The sequence below is a fragment of the Podarcis melisellensis genome (genome assembly GCF_964234715.1).
Source record: "Podarcis melisellensis genome assembly, chromosome: 8".
Classification (NCBI taxonomy): domain Eukaryota; kingdom Metazoa; phylum Chordata; class Lepidosauria; order Squamata; family Lacertidae; genus Podarcis; species Podarcis melisellensis.
The window spans coordinates 71,576,547-71,594,517 of NC_138540.1; the positions used below are offsets into that span (position 1 = coordinate 71,576,547).

Consider the following 17,971-nt stretch of genomic DNA (forward strand, 5'->3'; position numbering starts at 1 on the left):
GAGTGGCTGGGGCAACCCAGTAAGATGTGTGGGGTACAACTAGTAAAATTATCGTTATGGAATGGGACGTCCCTATTTTCATAGGAGAAATGATGGAGGGTATGCTGCAAGAGTCTGACATGTGAACGGTGGATCTGGGCAGATGGAAGAAGATATGTTTTTGTAGTCAGTAAATGCCATTTCTAGGCAAATTGTCTCAAGAACAAGCCTGATCTCCAAGCAGTTAAACGGGACATACTTAAGGGCTTATCCACACTTGAAATAATGGGACCGAGCCGTTTCCACCTTCCCAAGGAAAAAACCCTCTCCTAAGTGACAGATCAGAACACATGGCAACCCGAGGAAAACCCGTTTTACTTCTAAGCACGCTTAGAAACCAGGCTTGATCCTGAATCCCGAGACAAGTTGCCTGGAAATTGCATTTATTGGCTATAGAAAAACACCCCCCTTCTTCCATCTGCCCACACCCACCGTTCCCACGTCACACACTTGTAGGCTTTAACTGAATTTTCTGATGGCATTTTACTTCTTGCATTGTTCTTTCGCCGCTGCACTTCCACGTGAACGCTGTTCCTAAGGCGGAGCTGGATTCAACATTCTAACCTTCCCTTTGTTTAAACCGATTCTGATATATTGCATTTTAATTTGATCGTGTCGTAGCCCACCTAATTGCGGAAGGGTGGGTAAGGAATAGAATGATGGTGAAGATAGTAATAATAATAATAATATGAAATGATAACACATAAAATATCGTAATATGTGCCATTACGAGACTGGTTTCCTTATAACGATTAAGAGTAATAAAGAACGATGATGATGATTAATAATAATACAATAAATGAACCAAAAAGTTCATTGGAGCCACGTTAAAACCATATGTATTTAGGAGGGGGAAGCATCCTGGCGATGATAAAAATCATTCGGCGGGACATTGTCGCAATACTAGCGCAACCTCCAAACGTTTGGTGAGAGCAAAAGAGAGACGCATGCGCAGCAACAGCGGCGGCAGGGGGCGGGGCGGGGCCCTCCGGCTGCCTCGCGATGCGGAGAAAGCAACGGTCGAAGGCGCGTGCGTTGCGCAGGCCGGGCTGCTGCCGCCGGGGCGCATGCGCCGAGGCCGGAAGATGAAGGTGGCGGTGGCCGGCTGCTGCCATGGCGCGCTTGACAAGATGTACGAGACGCTCCATTTGCTGGAGCAGCGCCACGGCCAGGCGGCGCCGGATCTGCTCCTGTGCGCCGGGGACTTCCAGGCCGTGCGCAACGCGGCGGACCTGCGCTGCATGGCGGTGCCGGCCAAGTACCGCTGCTTGGGGGGCTTCGCGAGGTGAGTCGCCCGCGAAGAGGCAGCAGGATTTCGAATTCCGCGGAGGCTCCGCCCCGGAACCCATTTGAGGGAAGGGTGCCTCTGAGCACGCGCAGAGTGCAAGGTCCTTTGACTGTTGGGGTGGTAGAGGAGTTGGTTAAGCATTGTGTGTGCGCGTGTAAAATATTATATAATTTGTGTTTTATGCCTTGGTAGGCTGTTAAAGCAGCTCCCGTAGGAGGAAAGGCATAAAGCAGGGGAGGTTTTTCTTGGAGTGCTTTTTCACCAGGTTTTCCATATGCGAATAGCAGAGCATTAACCAAGTGTCAAGTTTTCCTGAAAGACCAGCCCTGAGAGAGGAAAGGACGTGTTCAACTCAGTACATGACAGGATGGCAGGGCCACACCACTGACCCCAATCCCAATTTTACACATCTTTTTCTCTCTCTGCTCCTGACATCCACAGGTGAGTATCTGCAAGAGAAGCGCTACAGATCTCTGCAGGAACTGGAATCCTGATCATGCAGGATTCCACCTTCTGTAGAAGTCAACAGGTTTGTGTAGGTTTCCCCCCTGCAAGAAGTTCACACACAACGTGTGGATGGCAGATGGAGGAAAGCCTCCCTGTCCTTTTCAGTCTATGCACTCCTTTTATCCATATACTGTAGTGTGTTAACTAAATCCAGCGTCCCAAGTTGAGGTGAAATACGTGGCTTAGTCAGTCTTAGTTGGATTGACTGTGGAACTTAGTGGGACTTAACTTCTGACTAAACATGCTCCGGCTTCCACTTCATGTCCTACTGACAGGTGCAATTAAATAGGTTAGCTTTATGTGTTTCATGTTAATTTGGTGATTCCTATGAGCACTTTCTGCTCAGTAGTAGCCCATCTACCTCCCAAGCTGCACATCAGAAGCAATGTATGATACAATGTGCATGCATGTAAACCTATAGGCCTGATTCCTCTGATCAGGAAACATGAAAATGCTGATCCTTAATACCAGTGACAAAGACCTTGGCTTTTGGCTGTGTTCTAGGTATTATTCTGGAGAGAAGAAAGCTCCTGTCCTGACCATCTTTATTGGGGGCAACCACGAAGCCTCCAATCACTTGCAAGAGCTACCATATGGCGGATGGGTAGCACCAAACATCTACTACCTTGGTATTAACATTTTGCTTTCTGTTTTGATAGCCTAGGATGCATAAGCATAGGGCTGATGATTTAGATTGAAGTTCAGCTTTATAGTGGGGGACTGCTCTTATTTCCCTCCAAAATTAGGCATGTCAGTATCTTGCAGGTGAAGTCGTTTACTCTTGTTGCTGGAATGTTTTCAGTGTAAGCCTGTATAGCTGTTCTGGAAAGTTTTCAGTGTAGCAACAGCAAAATATCTAGGTCCAATTCTGTCTTTTTCTGACCTTGTGTGGCCAGTATAGTGAGCAGCAGATTGTAGCCCAAAATACACTATTATCCCTATAAACATTACAGAATGCAACCTTTTTCTTTGCTATGAAGGAAATACAGCACATTCTTGGGAATCAGTAACCACTTTATGTACTGCTCGTGGTTTTCGTGGACAGTCTTCTACTTCGTAGCCTGATCTACATATTTTTTTCCTGTTTCAGGTTACGCTGGAGTGGTGAAGTATCGCGGGGTGAGAATAGGTGGACTCTCTGGCATCTTCAAATCTCATGATTACAAAAAGGGTATGTCTAGGATGGGGTCGTGCTGCAGATTCTTGTTTTAAATCTGAATTTCATTTTTGGCTGTAGCACTTACTGCACTAGAGTGAGTTGCGTCTGTTGCTGGTAGGTGATTCTGAAGCCTGGTTTTGATGCCATGGGAAGCTGTGGCTAATGAATCAGGATCTGAAACCATGGTTTGATGTTTGTGTGAACTAACTATGGTTAGGTTATTGAGTTTAGATGTAGTGGGAAACTGCAGCTTATTCAAAACTGAAAGTAGGCATTTTTTATCTTCATTCTTGCTTGAAGGAGGGGAAAGGGGAGCATGTGGTTCCAATGCCCACCACAGCATATTTTTTAATGGAAAACCCTAGTTTACTGGTACATCTGAACAGGTCTTGATTATCCCTGTTATGTGGCAGTGCTGAAGGGAATCAACATGGCAAAATGGATCAAGGGTTTTTCTTGGATGTAGGAAACCCAGTTTTAAATCTTCACTTGACTAAAATGCTTAACTGGGAAACTTGGAGCAAATAACTGTTTCTTACCATGGTCTAATTCAAAGTGGTGTTGTGAGGCCCAAACGCTACTCTTGATTCCTGTGAGGAAAATATAAGATACAGAAAGAAGGAAAAAGGATGTGAATGTCCGTCTAGTTTTCTCTGTACCTTTCTGTTGGCTTGTTGTAGTGATGTTCTATCTCATCTGCCTTGTGATCAGCAAAGGGCCTCATTTCAGATCCCTGCTCACCTGGGTACTGAGTTTTCACTTCAGTAAAATAGGAAAAATTGTTACTTGCCTCTTGAGGATGTCAGAGTAAGGTTGTGTGGTCTTTGTTCAATTGACGGTGCTAAAGCCAAATACCTATTGAATGAAATAGGAAGAAGTTAAATTCCTTGTTACATTTACCTATTTAAAATATTTTTAGCCTGCTTTCTTTTGCAAGCAATCTCAAGGTGTTGTGCAATGCATTTAATCTTAACGCAGTAACATCAGTCATTACAATAAAATGAGGGCAAATAAAATGCATAAATAATACTATTTGTTAAAATTATAGTACATCTGCATTCTGTGATCAAGCTTCTAGATCTCAAGTTGTGTAGGGCTTTATAAATTATCATTAGCACCTTGAAACTGGCCTTGTAGTATAGTGGTAAGCACACTTGTGCAACTCTCAAAGGGGGTTGAATATAACACCCATTCCACAATGCTGCTGTTTCAGGGGATTGGAGCCAGTTAGGAAGTCTTCCTTTTTGTCATTGTTTTTATTCAGCTAAGTGTTTCTCAACTTGCTTAAGGTCACTTTGAGTATCCACCATACAACCAACAAACGATAAGAAGTGTCTACCATGTAAGAAACATTGAAGTCTTCAAGCTCAAGCAGGTTAGTGTAAATCCAATTTCATATCAACCTGTCTGTATGTTAAGATCTTCATAGCCCTGCCCCTTCCCTTCAAGTACCTTCATCGCCATCTGAGATAAAGTGGGGGGGGGGGCACCACAGGGATAAGGGCCGTCGTCCCAGCTGCAAAACAGTCCCCCAAGAGATTTATGTGGCACCGTTCTTATTAAGCTTTCAAATCAAAACTTTATCAGCAAAGCCAACAGGCCACAGCTATACAAGAGTTAAAAGTGAAAATAGGGATAAAAGGAAGAAAAGAACAAGCAAAAGGAGGTCCGTCAGATGAACAAGTCTGTCACTCAGATGGTGGCCCTCAATTTCGCAGCTCTCTCGATGTACCTCGCGACCTTCTCTGTTATCTGACTATCCGTATCAGATAATAGAAAATACAGTGTAATGTCTGGTGAACGGCCGGGGTTGGAGAGAATGAGTGGAGTAATAATCTCATTCCTTAGGTCTTTGTAAAGGGGGCAAGATAGAAGGACGTGGGACACTGTTTCCGTGTTACCATCTCCACATGGGCAAAGTCGTTTTTCAAATGGAGTCTTTTGGTAACGACCTTCGAGTACAGCAGAGGGAAGAACATCCCATCTAGCCAATGTAAAGGCACGTCTGTATTTTGGGATGGTTAGTTTAAACAGATATGAAGCTGGAGAGTCAAAATGAGAAGGGGGAAGGTAGGTATACCATGGGCACAGTTTCTTTAAGATAATCAGGTTGTTTTGTCGTTCAATGTCTTTCAGGCGCTGGCCTATTAGACTCTTTGCTTTAATGAGGCCCATTGATAGTAGGGACTGTGAATGCAGACCACATGTAAGGAGTTTTTGATGCACAGTTTTGAACCACTTGCTTTTGTGAGGGTCTTGCATTACTAGAGGCAGTAGACCAGGTGGATTCAGATTAAGACGAAGCCAATAGTTGAATGTTCTCTGCCAGGTCCGAGTTTCCACAGTTGGAAGGCAGGCCTCGAGTCGTAATGCTGCGTTTGGAACACAGGAGGGGACGCCGAATATCTGCCTTAGAAATTTAGACTGAACAGTTTCAAGACTGGAGCAGTGGTTCCCCGTCCAGATTTGTGCCCCGTACAGTAACTGCGCCAGAGGTTTTGCTTGAAAAACTTCAAGGGCTGCTGGGATGTATCTGCCCCCCTTCGTGTAAAAGAAGCGGGACAGCATCTTGATACTTTGAGCTGCTTTTTCTTTGGCACATTTTTGATGGACATCCCAGGACCCGGTCGACTGGAAAACGATACCCAGATATTTGAAGGCTTTAACCTGTTCAATTGTCTGGTTATCCATCCTCCAGCTGTACTGTCTGTGTTTCCTTGCAAAAACCATAATTTTGGTTTTCTGATAGTTTATTGCAAGTTTCTCTCTCCTACAGTATGCTGAAAATTCACCTATGAGCCTATTTAAGCCTATTCTTGTTCGAGATAGGAGTATCGCATCATCAGCATACAAAAGCACTGATATTGATTTGTCAGCCAGTTTGGGGGCGTGGAAGTCCGGAGATGACAAACAGTTAACCATATCATTGATGTAGATGTTGAATAGAACTGGGGCCAGGATGCAACCTTGCTTGACCCCCTTACTGACAGGAACTGGTCCTATAAGATGGCCATTTAACGAAGTTCTTACATGCAGCACCGTGTCTTTATATAAACAGCTGATCAGAAATAATAGTCTTTTGTCTATACTTGATGTGCTCAATTTATCCCAGAGTCTTACACGTGGAATTGAATCGAAAGCAGCCTTTAGATCGATAAAGGCTGCATATAACACCCCACGGGATTTTTTGGCATATTTGTCAATTAAATAGGCTAGGGTGAAGCAATGGTCTATGGTGGATCTGCCTTGCCTGAAACCCGCTTGCTCTTCCGCTAGAATAGCTTCAGTTTCCAGCCAGCTAGTTAGCTTGATATAAAGATGTTTGGCATATAGTTTGCTGGGTATAGGCAGAAGGCTGATTGGTCTATAACTCGCCGGGTCTGTCATGGGTCCTTTTTTATAGATTGGGATAATTATTGCCTCAGTCCAACCATCTGGGAGTAAACCCGTTGAGTCGATCCAAGAAAATAAAGACGCCAGCAGGGGGGCCCACCAGCCAATGTTGGACTTCAGAAGTTCGGCAGGGATGTAATCATTCCCTGGGGCCTTGTTGTTCTTTAATTGTGCGATTAAATTCTCAACTTCCTTTGCAGTTACTGGTGGCCAATGAGGTAGGTCCTCCAATTGAATGCATAGTTTGTAATGTTGGGCTTCCTGGTCATAGAACAAAGATTGAAAATGGCGCAACCACTCCATTGGTTCCACTGTACAGATGGAATTAGTACGCTCCTGGTCCAGTAGACCAGATATGGTTCGCCAAAAGCAAGTAGTATCTTTCTCGTGCGATGCCTTAACCAAACTGTGCCATGCGGCTCTTTCAGCTTCCAGTTTCTTTCTCCTTAGTAATTGTTTGTAAGACCGTCTCAGATAAATATAAGCATTAAGTAGGAGGGCAGTCCCTGATTTCCTGTATCTCTGGTAGGCTGTTCTCGTTTGTCTCCTTGTTTGCCTGCACTCCAGGTCAAACCAGCTAGCTCCGTCCTTTGCCCTCTTTGTAGCGGAGCTATGTATCACTGTTGTTAAATGGGGTTTCAATCTTTCCAAAAGTAATTTAAAGCGTTCCATAATCGCATCTACTGAATTGCCTGATACAATAGCGGAGCGAATAAGCTTTAACTCCACTGACTGAAGAAGGAGGGTTAGATTTTCATTCAGTATTGGGGACCATTTGAGTCTTTTGGGGGCAGGTATATCCAAATTTACAGAAGGTATATATTGTGGCTCGGCAATAGAATAGTCAAAAGGCCGACCTGCAAGCTCTAAAATTAGAGGTAGGTGATCACTCAGAGTATTGTGGCCCACTTGGAACTTCCTTACAAAGCTGTGAGCAAATCTTGAGATTAAGATATAATCAATAACGCTTCCCCCAGCCTTGGAGAAATGGGTATATTCCCCGGGGCGGTCCCCCTCTATATTGCCGTTTAATATCAGCAGTTCCCTCCGTCTGGCAGCCTGCACTAAGCAGAGACCTGGGAAATTACTTCTACTATCTTTGGACAGTCGTGTCGCACCAATATCCGTCTGTTCTTCAGGGTCCATAAATTGATTGAAATGAGTGTATAGACTGTTGTCATCTGTTCCTATACGAGCGTTGAAGTCTCCACACACAATAGTCAGGGCAGACGGGTAAGTAGATTCGAGAGGCTCTAAAAACGCCTCTAGCTCAGCCCATGTAGCCTTGACAACGGGGTTTTTTTGGCCTGGGGGAATATAGACATTGACCAGCAAGAGAGTAGTTCTCTTGAAACTAAGTAGAGCGGCTGTTGCTAAAGAATTGCAGCTGGGTAGGGCTGTTAGAGAATGCGCCAGCTCCGTGGAAATGAAGCAAGCTAGGCCACCACTAGATCTGCCGCCCCTTAGAGATGGAGAGGCAGGCAGGTAGTGGCAGTTATACCCATTAAGAAATATAGGGTCATTCTGCCATGTCTCCTGAAAGAAGATGATGTCAAATTGCTTAAGGTAGCACAAAAATTGTTGATTATTTTTCTTGGCGTGCCAACCCGCGATATTCCAAGACAGCACTTTTAGGCCCTGGGCCCTTCGGGGAGCTGGATCTATGTCACCACCACGTCCAGCAATTCTTTGGTGTCTAAAAAAACACACCCGTTGGCTCTTTTCGAGGATGACTGCTTGGAGAGAGTGTAGTGATCCTCTTTTCTTGGTGATTTGGGGCTAGATTTTGGAGTTGGGGGGGAAGCTAATTCATTCGGAGACAATTTAAGATAGCTGTGCCAGGAGCTTTGAGGTTTCACACCTTGATTTGGTCTTACTTTATTGTACATCACAGGGGGCTCAGATTGTAATTCCACGTCTACACATTTAAAGGTGCCTCCCACTGTCTTCTTATCCACCAGACATTTGGGAGATATGGGCTGCACATAAGGGTCCTTCATTGTCTCACCTTGATCATCCTTTTTTTCTAGTCTGCTTCGAAGTAAATCAAGTCTTTTCAGGATCCCAGTTTGAGCTGGAGAATGCAGTGACCAGAATCGCTTTATCAGCGAGAGTTCTTCCTCCAAAGCGGAGTCCTCACTATCACACGTGAGAGGCCAGACGCCAGTTGGATGTGGGGCTTCCTTTTTTTCATTTGGTACTGTTTGATGGAGATGATCCTGCTGGAACTTATGCTTTCTATTTCGATGGTTTTGGTGGTTGGTTTTTTCCCTTTTGTGAACTTCCATTCCTATGCTCTTGGGCCCCATCAGAGAGGTTGCAGGTGCTCTATTTTCAAATATTCTTAATAGGACTATTCTTTCTTTTTTGAATAGGTTTTTAGCTCTAAAAATGAAACTGGCCAGATTATGATCTAAAAAAGTAATCAATGCTCGTACCGAGCAATCATCTTGATGTAGATACTCTATAGCGGCTATGTCAGTTGCTTTTACTACCCCCGGTAAAATGCCACTTATAATGGACAAAAAGTGGTCTATACGGTCCAACCCTGCATAAAATCTAGGCGGTTTAGGGTAATTAGCAAAGACAAGCTTTTGTGGGATTAGGACTAAACTCCATTCTCTTTTGGGACACAACATCTGTCGAGCTTGGGAGGAGTGGTTCCCCTCAATAGTTTGGGTCGCCTGCTCACCTCTGTCTACAGATTCTGTGCTGGCCATAAGAGGACTCTGGGGCGGTATAACTGTAGATGGATTAGTTCCTTTGTCCCAGCTCGGTGTTGATTCTTCAAAACTTGGTTTAGATTCTTTTATGGGTGTATCTACTTTACGTGTCTCTTTGATGGCACTCGAGTTGGATTTGTTTGTTCCACTTGTAGAAGGGGATGGAAGAAGGTTAAAGAGCTTCTGCCAATATTTTTTACAGGTACGGTGAGTTGTCTTAAGCCGCCTTAGGTTTTTCATATTTTTGCTTTTCTTCATCTTAGGCTCAGCTTTTTTCCTCCGGGGTTTGCTGGGGAGTGGTGGATCCGGGCTGGCTAGGGGATTTGTATTCTGGTCTGAAGCGCTCACATGTTGTTTGAAATTATCCACTAGGGTCAGGAGCAGCCCGTTTGTTATCGCTAAAAATTTTTTAACGTTAAGGAGATCCTTAGAAATCTGGTATATCTGCTCCTGAAGATAATCACCCCACATTTCTGTTCCGCAGTCATTGGCTTTCAACCAATGGGTTGAAAGATTACCTCCAAGTTCCAGCGGTGACAAATGAGGATTGGCATCAGGTGTGTTGGCTGTATTAGCCTTTGTAGCATTCTCTGCTATGGCAAGTTCTTGGGCCAAATTTGTTGGATGGTTTGTCCTCTTGTTGTTTGTTTGCAAGTCCTTTAGCTGTGTTGACCAATCCAACACTGTGAGTGGCAAAGGCATAGCTACATCTAGGATACTCTCATTCTGAGTTCTCTTGCTCGAGTCTTTTTGAGGAAAGTAGCTGGTAATTTTACTTTGTCTCCTTCGGCGCTCCATCGGGCTCTGTGGTGAATTAGGCAAAATTCCTTGGTCCTTGTATTTTTTCCTGGTGAGGACCATAGTGTGTATATGGGTATATATGGATATACGGTAGGGGGTGCTTGCTTAACGGCGGCTTATCTTTTGTTCTAAGCTGGAGTAAACAATAGCAGAAATGCCGATTTGTGGAAGTTGCCTCCTAAACCTCTCCAACCTCTCCAACTTGTTAGTTTCTCCAGCAATTTACATCGGGGCTTGTGAGGTATCAGTCATTTAAAATGTTAGAAAATATTACTGGTCTTAAGCTTTCATACTGTGCCTTGTTTCGTTTAAAATTCAACTAGGTCTTTCTCCCTCATTCAACAGCCTCACGACGTAACCAGTAAAGTAGCTAGGCAGTATAACAAAGCAGAAAAAAAAACAAAAGTCCCTTGGAATAATTATCGGGTTGAACTTGCCTTGTGTTTCTTGGGGTTATCGCTGCTTCAATTCCTTCCTTTTTTTTATAGATAAAAAGCTCGGCGTCCTTCCAAAGGAGTAGCTGGCCTCCCCGTCTGCTAATTACCAGCTTCGTGAAGATAGGGCGGCTTGCTGAGCCTCTTTTGGATAAAAATAGGCCTTTGGCAGTTAATAAAAAAAAGAGTGATAGTTTAAAACTGCTAAGCTCGGTTAAAAAAAGGAAAAAGAAAGAAAAAAGCTTTAAAAGTGCTGATAAATACTGATAAATCTATATTATCAACGCGGAGCACAAAATAGAGCTACCACTAACGACGCCATTCTGTTTCTGAGCTTCTAAAAGCTTCTAATATGTTGCGAGGCGAAGGAACCCCTTCAAGTACCTTCATCGCCATCTGAGATAAAGTGGGGGGGGGGCACCACAGGGATAAGGGCCGTCGTCCCAGCTGCAAAACAGTCCCCCAAGAGATTTATGTGGCACCGTTCTTATTAATCTTTCTGGCACTAGGTTTTCTGCCACCAGCCTTTTAATTTTCCAGATCTTTTAATAGCCTTTAAAAGGGCTTACATCTTTTAAAAAATGGGTTTTATGTTGTTTCTAGTTACGTTATTTCTTCTTCAACAGCTCTCAGCTAGGCAGAGGGATGAGAATTAATGTTTAACTGTTTTTTTATTATTGTCCCGCCCCCTGCCCAGTGTTTAAAGCTGTTCTGTTTTTATCTTTAAGCCACCTTAAATTCCTCTCGGGGAAAAAAGGCAGGGGAATAATGATAATAATAATAATTCTTCATTGGTGTTGCATTCAGCTGCAGAAACACCAGGAAGTCTCAGCAGGTCCTGCTGAACTGGCTGGCTCTTTAAAAATAAAACAAATAAATAAAACGGTTAACAAAAACAAATACAATCTATGTTGACAAGCAAAATATAATATTGAAAATATAATCAAGATACAATAAAACATTACTTAACAGAAGAAATCAAAAAGAAAAAACCAGTACAGTAAGTCAAAACTTAGAAGAACAATCATCTTCATTAGTCCTACTCAGAGCAGACCCATTGAAACTAATGCAGTTAAGCCAGCTTAATCATTTCCCCTCTTCCCTAAAAATTAATTGACATCCTATGATTCTGTGATCCTGTGCTGTGTTTCCTTTATTCACAACAGCAGCCGTCTTATCTCATTTTGTGTTGCTTTCATTTTGGTTCAACAGCTAAAGCAGCCTATGGATGTATTTATTTCCCACGACTGGCCCAGAAGTATATATCATTATGGAGACAAGAAATTGCTGCTTAGGAAAAAATCCTTCTTTCGCCAAGAAGTGGAGAGTAATACATTGGGAAGTCCTGCTGCTTCAGAGCTTCTGGAGCACTTGAAACCAACCTATTGGTTCGCTGCACACCTACATGTGAAGTTTGCTGCTTTCATGCAGCACCAGGTAAAAGAATTGGAGTGTTTTGCTGTGCCTCTGTTGACATTTATGTGTGCAGTTGTGTTCCACCATTGTTGTTTTTAACGGACGCTGGAGCTCCAGAGAAACTTCAGTGGAGGAAACCTGATACCTGCCAGTAGTTTCAAAATAACAAACTGCTCTGGATTGGGGGCAAGTTGTGCTCAGCTTGCACCTGGCACTGCTTGAGAATTCTGAGAAACAAAATAAGTCATTGCAGTTTTGAAAGGTTCATTCTGTCATATTGATTCCAAATGGTGTCACATTGTCTCCAAATGTAGACAAAAAGCTGCTGTTTGAGCTCGGGAGTTATGCAAAATTTGTTTATAATCTCTTAAGAGGGGTTCAAATGCATAGGGAACATGTAAGCAAACAGCCTTCCAAAATATATAATAGATTGCAGCGGTGGGGAAACTGCCTCTCCAGATGTTTTTGAACTACTGCCCCTATTATCACTGAATACTGGCCCTGCTGTCTGGGGCTGTTAGGGAGTCCAACAGCATCCTCAGGTTCCTTACTTGTGCTCTATTTCAATCTTTTTCAAAATACCATAATTCAAATATAAGCTTATCGGGGATTCCAGGACAGTGGTTAGGATCTTAACAGGCTATTGATAAATTTACCTTGGTTTGTTTTGATAAGTAGCCCTTAGTGAATTCTGATTGGAATCATAGAGCTGGACAAAACTGGAGAGCCTGCCATGTAATGATGTACTTCACACTCTTCTTTGCACTGTTGATATTTTTATATAAGTGAAAATGACTGATAGGCAAGCTAACCTCTGGTACTTTCAGAAGGGCAGAAGACAGTTGTCTGTGAATTTATGTTTTGCTGGTTTAAACCCTGGCATCTCCAACCAAAGATTTGGGAGGCACCGGGTAAGAAAGACTTCCATCTCAGATAGAAGGCTGCTGCCAGTCAGAATAGACATTGCTGGGTTAGATGGAACAGCGGTCTGACTCACAAAAAGGCAGCTTCATATGTCCATGCATATAAATCGCTTCAAACCTTGTTGTGTAGCCAAAAATGTTGACTTTGGTACATGTGCCATTTTTTGTTGATGTATTCCCCCCCCCCTTAATAGGCCAATGGCAGTGGGAAACAGCCAAAAGCAACAAAATTTCTGGCCCTGGATAAATGCCTGCCCCACAGAGACTTCCTACAGGTAAAACATGCTGAATTTTCTGTTTGGTATCTGTTGTTATGAGGCCTAAGGCTCAGTGGTATTTAGAATCTTCTGTAAAAGGGGGAGAAATGGTCAGCCAGATATGACCTTCCAGGATGCTCTGTTTGCACCTTGGAACCTTTTCCCGAAGTTGCAGCCCTCTCCACCCTCCTTGAGTGTTTTTGCATAGCATGGATGTGTACTTGAACTGTGACAAAGCCTCCAGGCGGATGGAGAGTTGTGTGCATAAATGTCTGGCTTTTGTGGCTTACTGTACAAAGTAAGAGCCGCCTCTGTTGCTTTACCTGCTTTTCTCTTGCCTTGCCCACTATAATAATAATAATAATTTATTATTTATACCCTGCCCATCTGGCTGGGCCTCCCTAGCCACTCTGGGCGGCTTCCATAAAAACCAAAAATACAGTAAAATATCACACGTTAAAAACTTCCCTGAACAGGGCTGCCTTAAGATGTCTTCTGAATGTCAGGTAGTTGTTTATCGCTTTGACATCTGCTGGAAGGGCATTCCACAGGGTGGGCGCCACTACTGAGAAGGCCCTCTGCCTGGTTCCCTGTAGCTTTGCTTCTCGCAATGAGGGAACCGCCAGAAGGCCCTCGGCGCTGGACCTCAGCGTCTGGGCAGAATGATGGGGGTGGAGACGCTCCTTCAAGTATACTGGACCGAGGCCATTTAGGGCTTTAAAGGTCAGCACCAACATTTTGAATTGTGCTCGGAAACATACTAGTGACATGCGCCCCCCCCCAAGGTTGCCTGTGGGGGAATGTGGCCCATGGGCTGCAGAAGGTTCCCTACCCCTGTTTCCCAGCCTGGCTTCATGGTCCTTCCAAAAACAAGGGAGAAGTGCAGTCTGTAGGAAGGGCAAGGGTAGATTTATCAGAGGTGCTAGTGCCTTAAGTTCACAGCCAAGTCTTGCCTGCTATGGAGGACAAATAGGTATTTTTAATTTCCCAATGTTTTCTAAGATTGTAGAGATTGAGCACGACCCAAGTGCATCTGACTGCCTGGAATATGACCCTGAATGGATTGCTGTTCTTAAAGCTACTAACAATCTTGTTAATGTGTCTCCAAATTCCTGGAATATGCCTGAAAACAATGGACTCCATGCAAAGTATGTAAAGTGTTGTCTGTATATTTTTATTTATTTGCTGCTTTTTGACCCCTTATGCCTCCTCTGCCAACATCTCACCAATACTACAGAGCAGTAACAATACAGTCAGATTAAAAACAACAACTAAGGCAACAACCGTAACCCCACTTACTTGGGATTAAGCCCCACTGGATTTGTAGGACTGAGTAGGTATTGATTGCACTACTCCCAACTCTCCTTTGCGCTGGATTCCTCTAGCATGCTGGGATAATTGAATCCAGCTTATTGAAGTTAGGAGGCATTACCATCCCTAGAACTCCATATATCAGTTAATGCCCTGTATGAGGAAGCACTTCCTTTTCTTTGTCCTGAAGCTGTTCAGATGTAAGGTGCAGAGAGGTGGGTAGCCTTACTTGAACCTCCCTGTGTTTGGCCTCTTGTAGATGGGACTACAGTGTCACAGAAGAAGACATCAAGGCGGTTCTGGAAGAGGCGAACCACGACCTTAAGGTTCCACATAACTTCAGTACCACAGTTCCCTGTTATAACTCAAACAAATCCCAGGAGCACAGAGAACCCGTTCATCAAATCAATCCCCAGACGACCGAGTTTTGTGCCCGGTTTGGCCTCTTGGACATTAATGGCCGAATCCAACAACTGAGAGAGGAGCACGGAGATGAGGATGATGAAGAGGAGGAGGAGGAGGTAGACAGTACTGGATCAGCAGAGGAGCCCAGTGACTATAATACAGACGTTTCTGGCTTGTCCTCTTCTATCAACCCTGATGAAATAATACTGGATGAAGACAGCGATGATGAAGAAGAGCCAGGCAGCTGCCCAGTGGACTCGTCTGCCAACCACCCTTCTGACGTCTCAACAACTTTTTCCGACATCCGGGTCACGCCAGGTTCCATGGCTGTGTCGCCGAATGATACTGTGGAAAGTGATGAACTGGAGAAATCGAGTGAGAGAAACCAGCCAGAAGAGGTGATCCCCAGTGAAACGGCCTTGAAGCGGCTAAGTGACACAAGTGAAGAAGGAAAGGGTGGGCCAAAGAAAATTAAAAGGAGGAACCAGGCTATCTATGCTTCCAAAGATGAAGATGAGGTGGAATGAGACAACCTCTTTGTTGACACTATAGGCAGGATCTTCGATTGCTATACCTGTTCAACTTTTGGTGCGGGTCTTTTTTTTGTGGGCGATGGGTTTTTACAATCCTACACAGTTTTTACACTTTAATTGCAATAAGCCCTTTTTTATATTAGAGCAAATATTTTTATTGGGGAACAAATATTGATTTGGTAGAAAGAACTTGTAGGCATCTGTCATCCAACGGAGGACCTGTTGTATCCCTTTTTGCAGAGGCTTACCAGACAAGGAGAAAATATTTTGCATTTTGATGGAGGTTCAGAAAAGGACCTTTTTATATATATATAATGGAGCAAGCTCAAATTGATTCAACGTCTTTGCTACTTAAGCTCACCCACCTGCCCATTGACAGCAATTAGTTCCGAATCTTGCATTCATTGGACTTTGCATCAGTGAATGTTATAAGTTCTAGCTTTCTCAGGTAGTCCCTCCTCCTTCCTGCCCTCCCAGTGTTGATGGGGAATTTGCTGCCTTCTGTATTTTGTTGGACTCCCAGTTCTCATCATCCCTGATCGTTGTCCATACTAATTGGGGCTGATGGGACTTAGCGTCCAACAACTTCTGGAAGCTCATGGATTCTCCATTCCTGGTTTTTGCTATGTTAACCATAAGAACTAATAGGCTGTCTGATGTGCATCATTTCAGCTGTCAACCACATTGAGAATGTGATTGAAATAATGCTATATAAAATTGGGAAAGTACAATAATCCTATGGTGAGTTGAGCATGTAAGAAGTGAAACCACAACTTGGGGTTTATTTTAATGCCGCGATTTACCAGGATGATATATAGGTCTGTAAATAAATCCTCCTTTTGCACTACCCTAGTTTCTGGATTTTCTGTGCATGCTGTGTGAATATGCAACATAGATTTTCTTTCATGCATGTAGTGAACCATTTCAGACAGTCAGATTCTGACTAAATAAGCCGATATATGAAATAGGACTCAGCTATAAAATAACATTTTAAGTGCATTATACAAATGTGACACTAGATGGTGCTAGTGAGCTAATAGCAAATTATATATATATATATATATATATGCAGGTTTTGGTGTCCTCGGGTGTCTTCCCGTGTAAAAGTTGGGGTGTCTAGGCGACGTTTCGACGAGGTCTCACTCGTCATCTTCAGGCTGGTGCTTTCGGCTTCTTGTTACTGGAACAGAGCAGGATCTCAGTGTTTGAGTTCCTATAAATACTGTTGAGGGGGTGTGGTGTATAGCCTCCAATGTTCTGGGCAGAGAGGAAGTTCCCAGGCTAGTGTGCCTTTTCTTCTTTTGTTCCTTAATTACTTGAGGGATATCTTGAGTGATTTCTTGAGTGATATCCTGAGTACCACTTAGGTGGGTCATTAGGTGTGGATTAGTTGCTAAAGTCTTTGTGTCTTGACAACTAATCCACACCTAATGACCCACCTAAGTGGTACTCAGGATATCACTCAAGAAATCACTCAAGATATCCCTCAAGTAATTAAGGAACAAAAGAAGAAAAGGCACACTAGCCTGGGAACTTCCTCTCTGCCCAGAACATTGGAGGCTATACACCACACCCCCTCAACAGTATTTATAGGAACTCAAACACTGAGATCCTGCTCTGTTCCAGTAACAAGAAGCCGAAAGCACCAGCCTGAAGATGACGAGTGAGACCTCGTCGAAACGTCGCCTAGACACCCCAACTTTTACACGGGAAGACACCCGAGGACACCAAAACCTGCATATATATATATATATATATATATATATATATATATATATATATATATATATATATATATATATATATATATTTAAATGGTAAAAAAATTTCACAGCGTTTTTTATATATGTGTAGATTCCACCTGAATGTATCTGTCTTTCCCCAGAGCAATGAACCTATGATCTCCAGTCACAGTTTCTCATTTTGCCCAAGCGAGCCAAGGAAACTGTTACCAGTTTTGGAATAAGCCGTACTTGTTAAGCCACAATTTGAAGCACATTTAATTTCTTGGTGTGTTCCAAAGCAGTTAACCATAGTTTAATCTCAATAGAGAAATTACGGTTAACTAGAGAATTGCAGCAAAGGTGAGGCAAAGAGAGCCACACATCTGAGCAAAAGTTTCAGATAGAATTGTCTGAAAGTGGCCATGTTCAGTTTGAGGAGTTGTAAAATAATTTACATAACCAGATGTGACTAACTACAGTGGTACCTCGGGTTAGTACTTAATTTGTTCCGGAGGTCCGTTCTTAACCTGAAACTATTCTTAACCTGAAGCACCACTTTAGCTAATGGGGCCTCCCGCTGCTGCCGCGCCACCAGAGCACGATTTCTGTTCTCATCCTGAAGCAAAGTTCTTAACCCGAGGTAATATTTCTGGGTTAGCGGAGTCTGTAACCTGAAGCGTATGTAACCTGAAGCGTATTTAACCCAAGGTACCACTGTATTCTGAAATGGAGAGTAGATAGCAAAGATAACATACTGTATTAAACCAGAATTTTGGGGAGACATTGATTCCTAGTAGTTCCAACTTGCTCCATAAGTTAGGGCAAACATTTCATGCATGCCCGAAACTGGCAACTTGGTTTCACAGGTACAGTGGGTAATTGAATAGCTGCCATCTAAATAAAACAAATTCTAGTAACTAATTCTTGTAACAAGCAACCGAAAGTTTTTTTGTGGCATATTAAGGGGTTTATTGCGGAAGGAACTTTTGTTTGTTAGAGCCTGCTTTTCAGCAGGAGGAAGAAATATCCTTTTACATCTGTATCCAGTAGTGTTTTTA

At 43.3% G+C, this 17,971-nt stretch overlaps 1 protein-coding gene across 1 annotated transcript; it reads left to right on the forward strand.

Annotated features, from left to right (window-relative positions):
- The first annotated feature begins 1,084 nt into the window (after nucleotides 1–1,084).
- On the forward strand, nucleotides 1,085–16,036 carry DBR1 (debranching RNA lariats 1). The gene is made up of 8 exons (XM_081923321.1): nucleotides 1,085–1,324; nucleotides 2,339–2,463; nucleotides 2,925–3,005; nucleotides 4,283–4,368; nucleotides 11,557–11,781; nucleotides 12,878–12,958; nucleotides 13,943–14,088; nucleotides 14,511–16,036. The coding sequence occupies exons 1-8, from the start codon at nucleotides 1,107–1,109 to the stop codon at nucleotides 15,181–15,183; spliced, it is 1,635 nt and encodes a 544-aa protein (XP_081779447.1). The 5' UTR covers nucleotides 1,085–1,106; the 3' UTR covers nucleotides 15,184–16,036.
- Nucleotides 16,037–17,971: the final 1,935 nt, after the last annotated feature.